General features: G+C 42.7%; 2 protein-coding genes and 1 long non-coding RNA gene across 3 annotated transcripts; 1 reads left to right on the top strand and 2 right to left on the bottom strand.

Moving 5' to 3' along the window:
• Positions 1-990: 990 nt before the first annotated feature.
• Positions 991-1638, bottom strand: LOC127298867 (uncharacterized). Its single transcript, XR_007850165.2, has 3 exons — positions 1496-1638; positions 1338-1407; positions 991-1257 (listed from the first exon to the last, which is right to left on the bottom strand). It is a non-coding gene; the product is annotated as an uncharacterized lncRNA (long non-coding RNA).
• Positions 1639-4711: 3073 nt separating this feature from the next.
• LOC127298857 (ethylene-responsive transcription factor ERF095-like) lies at positions 4712-5098 on the top strand. The gene has a single exon (XM_051328719.2). It carries the CDS (start codon positions 4712-4714, stop codon positions 5096-5098), a length of 387 nt encoding a protein of 128 aa, XP_051184679.1.
• A 2117-nt stretch (positions 5099-7215) lies between these two features.
• On the bottom strand, positions 7216-10614 carry LOC127298847 (uncharacterized). Its single transcript, XM_051328709.2, has 7 exons — positions 10607-10614; positions 9286-9359; positions 9013-9190; positions 8507-8589; positions 8130-8436; positions 7394-8035; positions 7216-7236 (listed from the first exon to the last, which is right to left on the bottom strand). Exons 2-6 carry the CDS (start codon positions 9352-9354, stop codon positions 7872-7874), a joined length of 801 nt encoding a protein of 266 aa, XP_051184669.1. The 5' UTR covers positions 9355-9359; positions 10607-10614; the 3' UTR covers positions 7216-7236; positions 7394-7871.
• Between the last annotated feature and the right edge of the window lie 4049 nt (positions 10615-14663).

Below are 14663 nucleotides of genomic sequence, written 5' to 3'. Positions count from 1 at the left end.
ATTATAATGATTTAGTTATGATTGTTCTAAGAGTAATGTGGTAAAATGGAGAGGTTGTACCGACGATCCCAATATTTAGCCGTCGGCATAGAGGATGGCCATCGACACCTTGTACGTTTCCTCTAGTGATTGTGTGGTTCCAAGTCAGCTATAGGTTTCTTAGCATTCAGCAATAATAGCTTGCATTCGTTTTTACTGTCAAGTCAGACCACACGGCTTCCATCGATCGATACGCTCGTACGCGTGATACATACATAAGTATGTACGTGCTAACGAGTCGAAATACATGCAGTACATCTAAGTAGGCTTACCAAAAGGTCCGTACGTACGTACGGATGAGTGTATGAAAGTATGGCAGTGCACAGTCCTGCGCCTGCACTAGTAGAAAAACGGTCATCTATACCGGTTCCAGAGGGCCATTCGTACCGGTTTTGCAACCGGTACAAATTATTCGGCACTAAAGCCCCCCCCCCCTTTCGTACCGGTTGCTTACGAACCGGTATAAAACGGGCCTCCACGTGGGCCACCAGGAGAGCTCAGGGCTGAGGATCTTTGGTACCGGTTGGTAATACGAACCGGTACCAAAGGTTCCCCCCGCGGCAGGGAATTTTCCCAAATCTCTGCCGCGGCAGAGAATTGGCTTTTTAGGGTTTTGGAGAGGTTTAGGGATATCGGTTTGATTCATATCGCGTCGATGCACCAGAAACGCGTTTGGGTTTAGGTAGTACATGAAGATCAAGATGATGCATAGCAAGTTGGTGCATATAATATAACACACATGTTATTGCATGAGATCGCAAATTAAGTAGCACTATGCATGAAGATCGATCTTCATGCATAGTGGTGCTCTCCGAGGCGTACTCTATATATGTCTATTACATGTAGCATAGTGGTACTCTTCGAGTCAACGATATATGTAACATGTACATCTTCATTCATTGTGGTGCTCTGCGAGTGGTGGTATGACGTCCCGAAGGAAAAATCCCGCCAATTCCTCGCCTATTGCTATGAAGCGGTCATCGATTGAGAGCTTGTTCCGCTTTCTTGCCAACTATAAAAGAATAAGATACAAATGAATACATGAAACAACTATTACTGAAACTCGGCACAACTTATGATAACAAAACAAATTTGTGAAGATTGTTTTTGTACCTCTTTATTTCTCTCATTATTCGTTCTCTCGTTGACAATTCTGCGGATGAACTCGCAAACGAAGAATCCACAGAGATCGGTCCCCGGAGGTTGTTGCGGGCATTTCTTTACAAGAATATAATTCAATCAAACAATAGTCAAGTATGATAATTGAAAGGTGTGTGGACCTAGGTAGTACTACTTACTTTCGCACGCCATCGCAGCTTCGGTGGCCATTCACGGGACGTATCTTCCTTGATGAAAGTTTGCCATACGCTGCTCGACAAAAGAAAATGCATAAAAGAGTCATCAATTAGTTCAAAGCAGGAAATTAACGAAACAAACCGATAAGAATTCAAATTACCTTCTGAGCATTAAAAAACAAGACACGTATAGATCCTTTTCTTTGGTTAGTGAGTCCAAGACTTCAACTTCTCCAATTTCCAAATTGATGACGAGAAGAATAAAGTGAAACCTACGCACGTTTCAATATGTAGTCATTAGTTAAAATTTTGACATACGGTGAGCAAAATATAATGTGTTATAAGACAGTAAGTGGATTGATCACCTTCTGAGAAATTGCATTGAGGAACGCACATAGCTTCACAATGGGTACTCGAACATTTTCCGGCAGAAGCCCCCTCAATGCAACCGGAAGTAATTGTGTCATAATCACGTGGCAGTCATGAGACTTTAGGTTTTGAAACTTTTTCTCCGACATGTTTATTATTCCCTTTATATTCGACGAGAAGCCAGACGGGACCTTGATGCTACTCAGGACTTCAAAAAAGATCTCCTTCTCCTCTTTGGTAAGAGCATAGCTGGCAGGACCTTGATACTTCTCTGGATTCAGGTTGTTTCCTTCGTGGATACTTTGCTGGTCCTGCCGTGCATCCGGTGTATCTTTTGTCTTCCCATACACGCCCAAGAAGTTTAGCAGGTTCACGCAAAGATTTTTCGTCACGTGCATCACGTCGATTGCAGAGTGAACCTCTAAGAATTTCCAGTAGGGTAGCTCCCAAAATATCGACTTCTTCTTCCACATGGGTACGTGTCCGTCAACATCATGCGGAACAGATTGTCCGCCGGGACCCTTTCCAAAGATCACTTCTAAATCCTTGACCATATCATATATAACTTCCCCATTAGGGCGGGTAGGCTTGGTTCGGTTATCTGCCTCACCTCCGAAATGCTTTCCTCTCTTTCTTACGTGATGTTGTTTTGGAAGAAATCGACGATGCCCCAGGTACACATTCTTGTTTCCCAAATAAATACTATCAGTCTCACCTAAACAGTGTGTGCATGCATTGTATCCCTTGTTTGACTGCCCTGAAATGTTACCAAGAGCAGGCCAATCATTGATGGTTACAAATAACAACGCTCGTAGGTTAAATTCCTTTTGTTCGTGCTCATCCCACACAGGTACACCTTCGTCACGCCACAACTCTAAAAGTTCTTCAACCAATGGCCTCAGGTACACATCAATGTCGTTGCCGGGTTGCTTCGGGCCCTGGATGAGCACCGGCATCATAATGAACTTCCGCTTCATGCACAACCAAGGAGGAAGGTTATAGATACATAGAGTCACCGGCCAGGTGCTATGGACTGAGCTCTGCTCCCCGAAAGGATTAAAGCCATCTGTACTTAGACCAAATCTTAAGTTCCTTGCGTCATCTGAAAATGACTTGAACTCTCTGTCGATTTTTCTCCACTGCGACCCGTCGGCGGGGTGTCTCAAAGATCACATCTTTCTTACGGTCCTCTTTGTGCCATCGCAACAACTTGGCATGCTCTTTGTTCTGGAACAAACGTTTCAACCGTGGTATTATAGGAGCATACCACATCACCTTCGCAGGAACCCTCTTCCTGGGGGTGGACTCACCCTCAACATCGCCGGGGTCATCTCGCCTGATCTTATACCTCAATGCACTACATACCGGGCATGCATTCAAATTCTCGTACTCCCGCGGTAGAGGATGCGATCATTGATGCATGCATGTATCTTTTGCACCTCTAATCCTAGAGGGCAGACAACCTTCTTTGCTTCGTACGTGCTAGAGGGCAACACGTTCTCCCCTGGAAGCATCTTCTTTATTATTTTCAGCAACTTTTCAAATCCCTTGTCGAAGTACCATTCTCTCGCCTTCCATCGCAGCAATTCCAGCGTGGTACCCAGCTTTTTCTGACCATTTTCGCAATTTGGGTACAACAGTTTGTTGTGATCCTCTAACATTTTCTCCAACTTCAACCTCTCCTTTTCATTTCCGCAGTTCATCTTCGCATCAAGAATGGCCCGACCCAAATCGTCATCCGGGTCATCAAAAATCGGCTCATCGAAAATGAGCTCTTCTTCAGCTTCATCTTCCCCCATTCTACTACCACCGTCTTCAGTGAATAAGCTGGGATAGTTGTCACTATCCTCTTCTTCTTCGTTGTCTTCCAATATAACTCCTCTTTCTCCGTGCTTGGTCCAACAATTATAGCTGGGCATGAAACCATTCTCCAGCAGGTGGACGTGAAGGGTCTTCGAGGTAGAGTAATCCTTCATATTCTTACAGAACTACATGGACAATACATGAAACCATTCGACTGCCTGTTTGCCTCAGCCACGTTGAGAAAATAATGCATGCCAGTAATGAACTCGGGATGGCACCGGTCACCGTACATCCATTGTCGACTCATCTGCATTTTATATGTATATCAAAAATCATTAAGTACACAACATCATGGATATATGAGTGACCAACTTAATTAATATTCAAGTTCATCACATAAAACTAAGTTATTTTTATAAAAAAGAAGAGGGGCTCACCGAGGTGGTACCGTGCCGGCTAGGGGACGACGCTAGCGATCGACGGCGGTGAGGACGGGGATGATACTAATTAAAACCTACAAAACATACCATAATTTCAGCTCAAATTGCATATAAAAAATAAAATCACTAACTTAGGCATTTCATCGAACACCTTGATTGCACTACAAAAATAGTACGAGTTAAAACTACCAAAGAACTGAGCTAAATTAGGAACGCCGGAAGGAAGGATGATATTGCTAACCCTTGGATAGATGTATGCCGTTAATCTTGTTAAAATGGTGGAGAAAAATAAAGATTATTGGAGTGTGTGAGAGGTGGAGAAAAATTTAGAGTGTGAGGAAGATGAGAAAAATGAGAGCCAGCAGGGGGCTCGGGACGAGCTGGGCGATTTTGATATGGCTGGGTACCCTTTGGTACCGGTTCGTGTTACGAACCGGTACCAAAGGTCCAGCCCGGGCCCCACCACGCGTCTGAATTTTGGCCGAAGACCTTTCGTACCGGTTCCTAACACGAACCGGTACGAAAGCCCCTCCCAAACCGGTACGAAAGCCCCTCGCCCACCTGAGCCCTCAAACCGGTACAAATGGCCCCATTGGTACCGGTTCGTAAGGGAACCGGTACCAATGGCTTAGATGGATGTGAGGTTTTCTACTAGTGCTGGCTTCTCTATAAATATCTGCGCGCTGCGAACCCTAGTGGCATGCAAACTGAGAGCTTAGCCTGCTCACTGAGATCTTGAGCTCTCTCCGGCCGTGTCGTCGAGCAATGGAGGGAGACAAGAAAGGGGTCGGTAGAACCAACAAGTACCGCGGCGTGAGGACAAGGCCGTGGGGAAAGTTCGCCGCCGAGATTCGGGACCCGGAGCGCGGCGGCGCCCGCGTGTGGCTTGGCACGTTCGATACGGCCGAGGAAGCGGCGCGGGCGTACGACCGCAAAGCCTTCGCCCAGCGAGGCGCCACCGCCGTGCTCAACTTCCCCGGAGAAGCCGGCTCCGGCAGCAGGGGCGCCGCCGGCTCGTCTTCGCGCGCCTCGGCTGGCTCCGGCACTGGCAGGGGCACTGGCCGCGGGGGCAGCGAGAGGATCGAGCTGGAGTACCTCGACGACAGCCTCCTCGACGACCTCCTTGATGAAGACAAATACAGCGGTAAATGAGACGGACTGATCCATGCTCTTGCATGCACGTAACGTACTCGTGCAGAAGAGATGGCCTACACAAATACATACGCACACAAACGTATATATGACGACACCAATATGCAATTTACACATCCATACAGTAATAGAGTATACGCACTGCAAAAATAATGTCCACATTATTTTCCCTCTGCAAATTGTATACGCATATAGTTACACCCGCAGTCCTGCACGTGTGCATGCACTACACGTGATGATCATAGCACATGTATACACCACTCTCTCCGTTTCATACTTTTCTTTGTGGTTTTTCAAACTAAAACGATGATAAAATTATAAAACTGAAAGAGTACTATATCAATAACAAGTGCTTCTGTGCCATAAGAAAAGCTAGCCCCCTGCTAGCTGCACGTGACCATGAAATGTTGGGCATCTACTAGTTGGGCGTTGTGTACGTCTACCCGGCGCATGGAATCTGCGGGTCGTATACTGGATCGATCCGCCAGTGTAATGTCATCACGTGTGGCAAGGGAATACAGCCACTTCTAGTTATACTAGATGATCCGTTGCGCTATCGCGCAATGACGGAGGCTAACCATAGGGTTTCGCTTACTTTAGTACCGAAGGTTGGAGCAGAGCTCTTCCATCGAGTACAATAGTATCCGACGGGGCGTGTTATCGCATTGCTCAACGGCCCTTGTACCCTCATGTGGGTAATGCTCTCGATATCTCTTCCACTTTCCTTTGCGTAATCCACTTGCTATCACGGGAATATTATGGTTAAGTGGCTGCGATTTCTTATTTCGTCACTTGCACATTTGTCTTTCATCGCAATATTTAAGTGCTATGCACGGCGTTTTAATAACTTTCAAATAATACCCATTGCGCTATCGCGCAAATGGCGGAGGCTAACCATAGGGTTTGGCTTATTTTAGTACCGAAGGTTGGAGCAGAGCTCTTGCATCGAGTACAATAGTATCCAACGGGGCGTGTTACCACGTTGCTCATCGTAACCGTTGGTTTATTTCAATAATGGAGGCTATAGAGAATGTCGCTCTTTCGATGGCCGTCCCATGGCGAGCTATAGTAGTATTCAGCGTGTTTTGTTGGAGGAAACGCCCTCGACAGCCCTTGTACTCTCATTTGGGTAATGCTCTCGATATCTCTTCCACTTTCCTTTAGGCAATCCAGTTGCCATCACCGGAAAGTGGTTGCGATTTCTTATTTCGGTACTTGCACATTTGTCTACCTATGCATGGAGTTTTAATAAGTTTGAAATATTTTTTTGCTGTGTCGTTCTTATGTGTAAGGTTCGATGGGAGGAATGTTCCCTAAGCAAAAAAAAAAACATTTAGGCCGACGTTTTTAAAAAAAAAATTAGACGCAGCACGTCCCCTAACAGGTCAGGTCAGACCCGGCGCAGAGGCAAAAGCGAGACAGTTAATCATAAGGTTTACACGGCTGATGTTTATTTAGTTGTCCAAGAATTCATTAGGTCGTCGTGACCCCTTAAGCCTATATAAGCTTTTTTTTATAAAAAAAAACATTCAAGCAATTATATAAAGATAACACATGTATGCTGCAGAAGCGACAATTTTTTTTCATCCAACCATTTGTTAATAGAAAAGAGAAAAAAATGTGTATAACATAGAAGCCAATCTCATGTTTTTTGTGCCATCAAGACATTCAATAAGTACATATAAAGTGGTGTTATTTTCTTCAATTTGAATACACCAAGATCATAACTAAGAAGCAAAGAACAGATGTGAGCAGGCCACAAAAAGTGGTCTTTATCATACTCGCATACCAGAATTATTATACATCATAACCGCAGGATCCTCCCATACTAAGCCTATCAAACAAACAAAAAAATTACGATCAAATATACAGCTGAGAAAATTACGATCAAATTATAGTGACTATAAAAAAGGTGAGAATTACTAACCTTGCTATAAGGGCATGCGTGTGATCTAACTAATATGCACATGACCTATAGTTAATATAGCTTGTACTTTGGGAAAGGGGAAAATGCTAACAGTTTTCCTTTGGATCAAACAAATGCCAGAGACAACAAACTCAAATAATTAACTAAATTGGATTAGAACCTGTAGAAATGAAATTGTGAGGCAAAAAATGTGTCCTTTGTAGACGGTGACCTGCAGACAATAAAAACACGTTTTGGTCACAACTTTCCTCTGCTCATAAGAAAGAAAACAATCAACAAGTTAAGCAAAATTACAGCTAACATTGCAAGATGATAAAACCATGGACAATCACTTGATGCTGCAAAGATGTGAAGGAAAAAGGGCTCACCTTGCTGATGTGGCCTCAAAGATGGCCTTCTTGGGGAAGGCAGTAGTTGTGGACCTGGAACAGGAAATCGAGGATGTGGTTCTTCATGTATCATGTATCAAGGCAAGAAATTAATTTCAGGCCGATTAATTGTCGCAGCCCATTACTATGTCGAGTTTTGATTCTAGTACCATGTGTGTCAACTAATTAATTTGGGCCAGAGGGGTACTATTAAAAGACAAACCATTTTTTTTAGCATACATCAAGTATTAAAAAACATTGGCAATGTACTAATATATTGTATCTCATCTTGTCAATTAATTCCTTTCCTTGATATATTGAGTTGAAACGTTCCAATAACGAAAGATTTTGTATTTAACTGAAAGGTGTAAGTACGTGAGAACCAATATTTTCAGCGGCTTCATCGACAAAAAGAATTAGTTATTTTCAAATTTCATGGTACAATGAGGACTATCTATCCCACCTCCCGTCTTAACATTCAGCTGACCCAACTAATAAAACAAACCGGTCTGATAATATGAATCAACATCGATGTTAAAGAGTATAAATGCTTCTTTCTACTCACCCTCCTTCCCGCTATTATTTTCCTTTCTATAATTTTTCCTGTTGATTCATGCCTTACAGGCTCACTACTAAACCATTCTGCAAAACAACATTTCAAGAAACAAAGTTATAATCGCACTTAAGCATGGGACATAAAGCATAATGTAAAAAAAAGCATGAAATAAATAATAACCTGGTCTTGGCCCAAAAAGGAAGCTGTTTGGACTCAGAGTGTCAGCGATAAAGGCTCCTTGTGTTGGGTCAATTGGCATCATTGTCTCACCCTGTGATATTGGAGTAGGAGAGCTTAAATATGGCATGCCAGGTTGTACTGGTTGCTGGTAGTAAGGAGCCGAGAAGGAGAACTGCTGAAGGGAGTAGAGCTGACCATCTCCACTAACACCAGCCGGTACCGGTGTCGAGATAGGAGAATAAGGAGCATAAGGATCATAGCCATAGCCACCATGGTACATCATTGAAGGGTCCTCGTTGTATACAACCTTCAAGACATGACATACTGAGAAAAGGAACACTTCCCTGATATTCCAGAAACTAAGCAAATCAACTTACTGCTGGACCCACTTCCAATCCTTCAGCACTCGCATAGGGAGGATATACATCCCATTCATTTGGAGGGTTCTCATATCCTGGACCTGCTTATATCATGCCAGACCCAACAATATCATTCACCAACTCAAGAATAAAGTTTCAAATTTTAGAAGACATTAAAATCGTCACTGCATCAGATACTCTCTTTAAAATAAAATTAGTGAACTTAGTCCAACACTATGTATACATCAAATGAGTATAAGTTTATTGTAATTATTTGTTCACTGAAGAGGACAACTGAATCTTAATAGGTCACAGGCAATTTCATAGTTAATACAAATAGATCTTCCAGTCAATCTATGCCCAGAGAGCATCTGATGGTACATTTTTCAATTATTATTCTTCTTAGTTTTGCCATAACTATGAATGTCACATACTTTCCTTCACATACAAGAGAAAAGATGTACAAATGAACATTAACAGTCAAAAAATGCAACCTCACATATGCAGCAATTTTTTTACCTCACCTTGGTAATAGAATGGCTGTGCCTGAGGGGAATACAAGTGTTGTGGATATGCAGCATTATGTTCCCCACCTATGTTGGATGTTCCAGCTTGGCCTTGTACATCACTTGGTAGATTGATAACACTTGAATCGAGTGAAATGGTGGGTTTAACAGCTTGCTCATCCTTTCTAGGAATGGCCTGAGGTAGAAAATGAATTACAAAAATCAGCAATAAAGAAGAAATGGAGTCAAAGGGTTGTACTAAATATCTTTAAAAGCATCATCAATAATGACCTGCTCGTTAGTGTTACCAACAAGAACAGGTTTTTGCTCGACCTCCATTCTTGGCTCCGGTGAACTCATCGAGCCTAAAGCAGAAAGATTAAAAAAAATAGCTCAAGCTTCAAGAATGGTATTAGTGGTATCCTATGTAGGTTTATTCCAAAAGCAGTGTTGCACTTTGTAGAGTGCCAAAACAGTGAAAGCTCATTCCAAAGACCATGTTCTGTTAAATACCTTATTTTTGGCTCTGCAGTTTTTAAACAAACGCCTCAATCCAAAAAAATACTGAGGCTAAAGTAAAGCTAAGCTTGCATAAATGGCTCAAAGCAGCAAATACAGATAGCATCTTCCCAGCATATTTATATACACATACCACAGAATCCCGTTATTCAATGAATGAACAGACCAAATGTTTTACGGAGTCACATGCATCACAGATGAATATTAATACAACAGTTATAAACACCGGCACTCCAAATTCGTGCAGTTAATCATTGGCTTCCTATTCTAGCCTACCTGATCATGAGGCTAATGGAAACAATCATGCATAATAAATGTATGTCATGTCCATCATTCACTGTCGCTACTTGTTTTTTTGGTCAAACGACGCTATATCGCAATTGAGGCCTCACCAGGCAACTGGGCCTCTCACACTTGGATCAACGGGTTTCTATAGTGTGAAACAGACATCCTACCACTACCCTCAGCTTTAGTCAGACACGTACATCTATCAGGCATAACTATGTATCCCAGTCATGTACATAAATCATGCCCGGACCACCGGAATTAAGTGCAGACCGCTACAGAAACCATGGACACCTGACACGATTTCCACATGATAGCAGCATCGTACCCAACCAATGGAGTGCTCATCGGTAACACATACACGCGAACCACAATAGTCAACACTCAACACATGTGTAATTATTCTGGTGAATGCACGAGGTCGAAGCTCAGGCAATTCATGATGGTCGAATTCAACAGCTGACTACCGATATACTATGGCAAGAGCTTGGCATGGTACCCGGCCATCAATTACGCATGAATTCGCCCGCGACAAGGTGGCAGCTGGCAAAGAGCTCGCACATCAACTCAATTGCAGCAAGATCTATGACAGGGAATGGCCGTAACACATATATCATCAAACCAAGCAGCGGCACTGCAGCGGCGACCAGCGGCAATTGCACCAATACCGCGCAGCATCCAAGATCAGCAGGCCCGGGCACAAATCACCGGATCCAAATCTCGCCCGCCATCGAACGAGACGGCCGACGAGCACACACAATTATATTATAAAAAAAGAAAACAATTCCGGCAAAATGAAAGCACTCACCGCCGGCCCTCTCCCAAAACTACAGTACTAATATGTATATGTTGTTACAGTTTGACTTGCTTCATTTATCTTAAGAATTTAAGCCATGTTTATTGAAGCAAGTACTAATATTAGAAACAAAAAATATGGGCTGCATGGTCAAAGCCTCAAAGGCGGGGACAACCTGGGTGCGTTTTGGGGATTGGACGACCAGATTGAAACACCCCTCAGGATGGTTTTGGGGATTCATTGCACAACCAAATATTTTAAACCTGTAAAAAATATATAATCTGAAACGCCCCTCAGGATGGTTTTGGGGATTGGATGACCAGATGGAAACGCCCCTCGGGATAGTTTTGGGGATAGCAATTGGTTCACTGAAGCCACATTTTCTTGGCAAAGTTACATAGTTGAAGAAATTGATATCCAAATATTTTCAAGTGACCAATAATATATACCTTCCTAAGCCTGGATCTCTTCCATCTGAACCAAATCCAGTAAACCTGCAAAATAATCAGCAACACAAAAGGTATATAATTTTCACTGTTTGGATCAAATGCACAATTTTTGGAAGTGAACGTTCTTTTATGGATCAAATGCACAATTTTGCATGGTAAAGTGAAATCTCAAACTTCAGTGAGAAAGGAAAGACCAAACTTCAGTGGGAAACGTAACATATCAATATACAATTAATCAATCAAAAGCGCATCTTTTACAACACAAACAATAAATAAGATGGCTTAGAATTTACATGGATACATCCATACTATGTCTAGACGAAGGAAAAAATCACCAATACAATAATACAAACAGATAGGCAAAGATAATAAATAGAAGCAAAAAAGTAACAGGGAAAACACAAATTTCCTGGCAAACATTACCATAGACATCATAAGCTGCTGAAGGTAAATCATCATAAGCTGCTGAACCGTAGGCATCTTCAGCAATATAGCTTCTGTGTCAAAAAAAAATCAGATAAACATTTTTTTCTAGAAGGTATTAGAAGCCAAATATCCTATGAATAAAAAAATAAAGGTTAATCCAAATTTATGAGTATCCCGAAGGAGACAAGATGAACATTGTTAATATTTGGCTTAATTACTTGCAAATGCTTCCAAAACGAAAGTTGGAGAAGGGAGCATAGCACACGCACCAGCAACGAATGCATTCCCTGGCCGAGTCCTCCTCAACCCAGGGGTCCTTGAATTCTCAAGATAGAGCTCTTCTATTCAGCAGCCGCTACGACACAGGGGTCAAGCCAATCTCAAGATCAATCACAGCATGCCTTCTGTCACCGCCGTTGCAGGCCTAGACCGACGCCTTGCTGCTAGACATAACATGAGCAATGGATATTATCACTATGAAATTTAAGAAGGGGGCGAAGAAAGATGCAAAACCACAAGAAAATGGCACTGGCCTAAATGATTAAGAACAAAGCTACAGATGTAGTAACCACCTTTTCTATAACAGGAGGATCACATGTAGGAGCATATGCTGATGGCATGTGTGTGAAAAAAACTTCAAATATACACGAAAAAATTGCGATTAAGGAGCTTTTCATTCCATAGCAACAGGGTTACAATCAACGGAAAGGCAATTACAGATAAAATCAGGTGCATATTCAGTCCAAATGTACTTCTCCTTTCCTTACCATAGTATGAGCACAGAGATGTGCGGCAACATTGCCTACTCTTCAAATAAAAACAATAGGGAACCAAGAAAAACCCTTGCTAAGCTCCATTACATCATAGAGAATAGGTGCAATTTCTGAACGCTTAAAGTTACCATTGTTCAGCCGCTTTGAGAGCACCAGAGAATCAGTTTCAATAATTACTTTCTGAAACTTCATATCCCTCGCAAAGTCGCAAGAATCACACCATCTCGAATAGCATGAGCCTCCATAGAGAGGGCATTAGCTGCATTTGGGTAGAATTGGCCCTGGTGATCACAAGCAATGGATCCATAGGCCGCTTCCCAAGGCCTAGAACTGAAAGCCCCAAGCCCCCAACACCATTTGTTTTTGTCCAGCCAACATCAGGAGGGTGCAAGAGTAGTATTTATGTCCAGAATGACATGCTTGTACCCACTAAGTAGTTTGACCAGTAAAACTGGCTGTGAATTTGATGAGAAAATATTAACAACCACATTTAGGTTGTGAATTGAAGGAATCATAGAAAAAATAAAAGGGCAGAAGCACCTACTGGGCAGTTGGCTGCAGTGGAACTGCAACCTTCTTGTCCCTAGCCAACAGCTTCATATTTCCGTCAGCGGCAGCGGGCCAGGGGCACAACCAGATCACCTACTTGCTGATATTAGAGATGAGTGTGAATTTTATCTGCTAAAAACACATGTGAATAAGGACATGACCAATGAACCAATGACGCAAAGTAATGCAACCATAATAGAAATACTTTGAAGCAACATTTTTCCCATTTTCAACCGTGCTAACACAGAATACTCATGTGACCCGTACCGAACAGCAAAAAATTAACTCTGACTCTGAATGCTAGTACTTTAAATGTATGTGTAACTTACTAATAATTATTATTTAATATCAAATGTAATAACAGTTACATGAACTTAATCTATGTCTGTACTTTGCGCATATGAGCCAAATACATTGTCAATACCATGTAAAATTAGGTTCATTACGATGATGACAGGAAAAAAGCTTCATATATGAAGGCAGAGTTTTATTGTTTTAACGCTAAATCTAATTGATAGAAAGTGGCACCTCAAATACACTGTCAGCACTTCAAAATCATCGTATATGCAGCAAAGAATTTTTGCTAGACAGTAATGCTATTTTTTATTTCGTTTTTAGCAGCATACAGGGAATAAGGAACTATACATAACTTTCTAGGTACAGTTTGGAAGCAGACAACTACATGTACAACTTCATACTTGCTTTGACATCACTACAACCAACAAGAGAAATCAGATATACAGAAAAATAAATGACCAAATGTAGAAGTGCTTACTTCAGGTACCTGTCTGCAACGGCATCACCTTTGCTACGAAGAACAGATCCAACTCATCCTACTGGCCACCCTCCAAAAGTCCTCAGCACTCCATTCAACCTTTGCTACTGGATGTAGCAACTGAATCAAATGCAAAATACAAAAAATAAATTGGCACACACTCAAGATTTACCTGTCAAATTCCTTATTATTGAAGCTAACATGCCAGAAAAATTATTTATCTTCTGCAATTGTGCATCGACCAAATTAACACGATCTTTCGTATTAAAGCGACCATGCCAGACAAATTCTTTATCTTGATATTAGTGAAAAAAACCTGCAAAGCTAGAGTAAGTAAACAAGTAATAATGAGAAAATATTCCATGGCAAAATATTTCAATACAATAATTGCATATGAACAAGACAATAGTATCTCAGAGGGGAAAATCCAAATAAATTACATAAATGGTAATTACAAATATAAATCGCTTAAAATGAGCCTATGAATTAGTAAATCACCTAGAGGGTGGAGAGGCCTGCTGATTGGCTGACAACCGTCTTGTACTCTAAACCTTGATGATTAGAACGATCTAGATTGGCAGCAAACCACAAGACAAATATATAGGGATTGCCTACCTTGCCGCTGACCACCGAATCCTCCACGAATCGGAAGGAGCTCAGCTTGTGAGGCCAATGGGAAGAGGGAGATGAGACACAACCCTAGACCATGGATATGCCATTTCTGCTCTAATGGCATCACACCTTGCAACCTCATCCCCATGGACGCCACCTGCCTCCGCCCCGCCTCCTGCTTCGAGGCTCATCTGCACCGCGGAATCGGCTCATGGACGGCGGCGAGCACAGGAAGCGGCGACGTTGAGGGAGGGGATCTCTCCTGGGCCGGTGAGGTGGAGGTGCCGGCGAGTTGTCCTGGCCGGTGAAGAGGGAGGAGTCAACAAGGTCACCTGGCCGATGGGGAGGAAGAAGCTGGCACCGGCCGTGGCGGCTACGCCTCACGTCGCACGAAGCGGCGGCGGCCGCGCTCCCTCTGGCGGCGGTCGTATTCACGTATTCTGCTCCCGTGCCTCACGTACGAGCATCCAACAGCCGCCGCCGCC

The sequence above is a fragment of the Lolium perenne genome, chromosome 1 (genome assembly GCF_019359855.2).
Source record: "Lolium perenne isolate Kyuss_39 chromosome 1, Kyuss_2.0, whole genome shotgun sequence".
Taxonomy (NCBI): domain Eukaryota; kingdom Viridiplantae; phylum Streptophyta; class Magnoliopsida; order Poales; family Poaceae; genus Lolium; species Lolium perenne.
The sequence above is the reverse complement of the archived record's forward strand: the minus strand, read 5'-3'. Positions and strand labels throughout refer to the sequence as shown.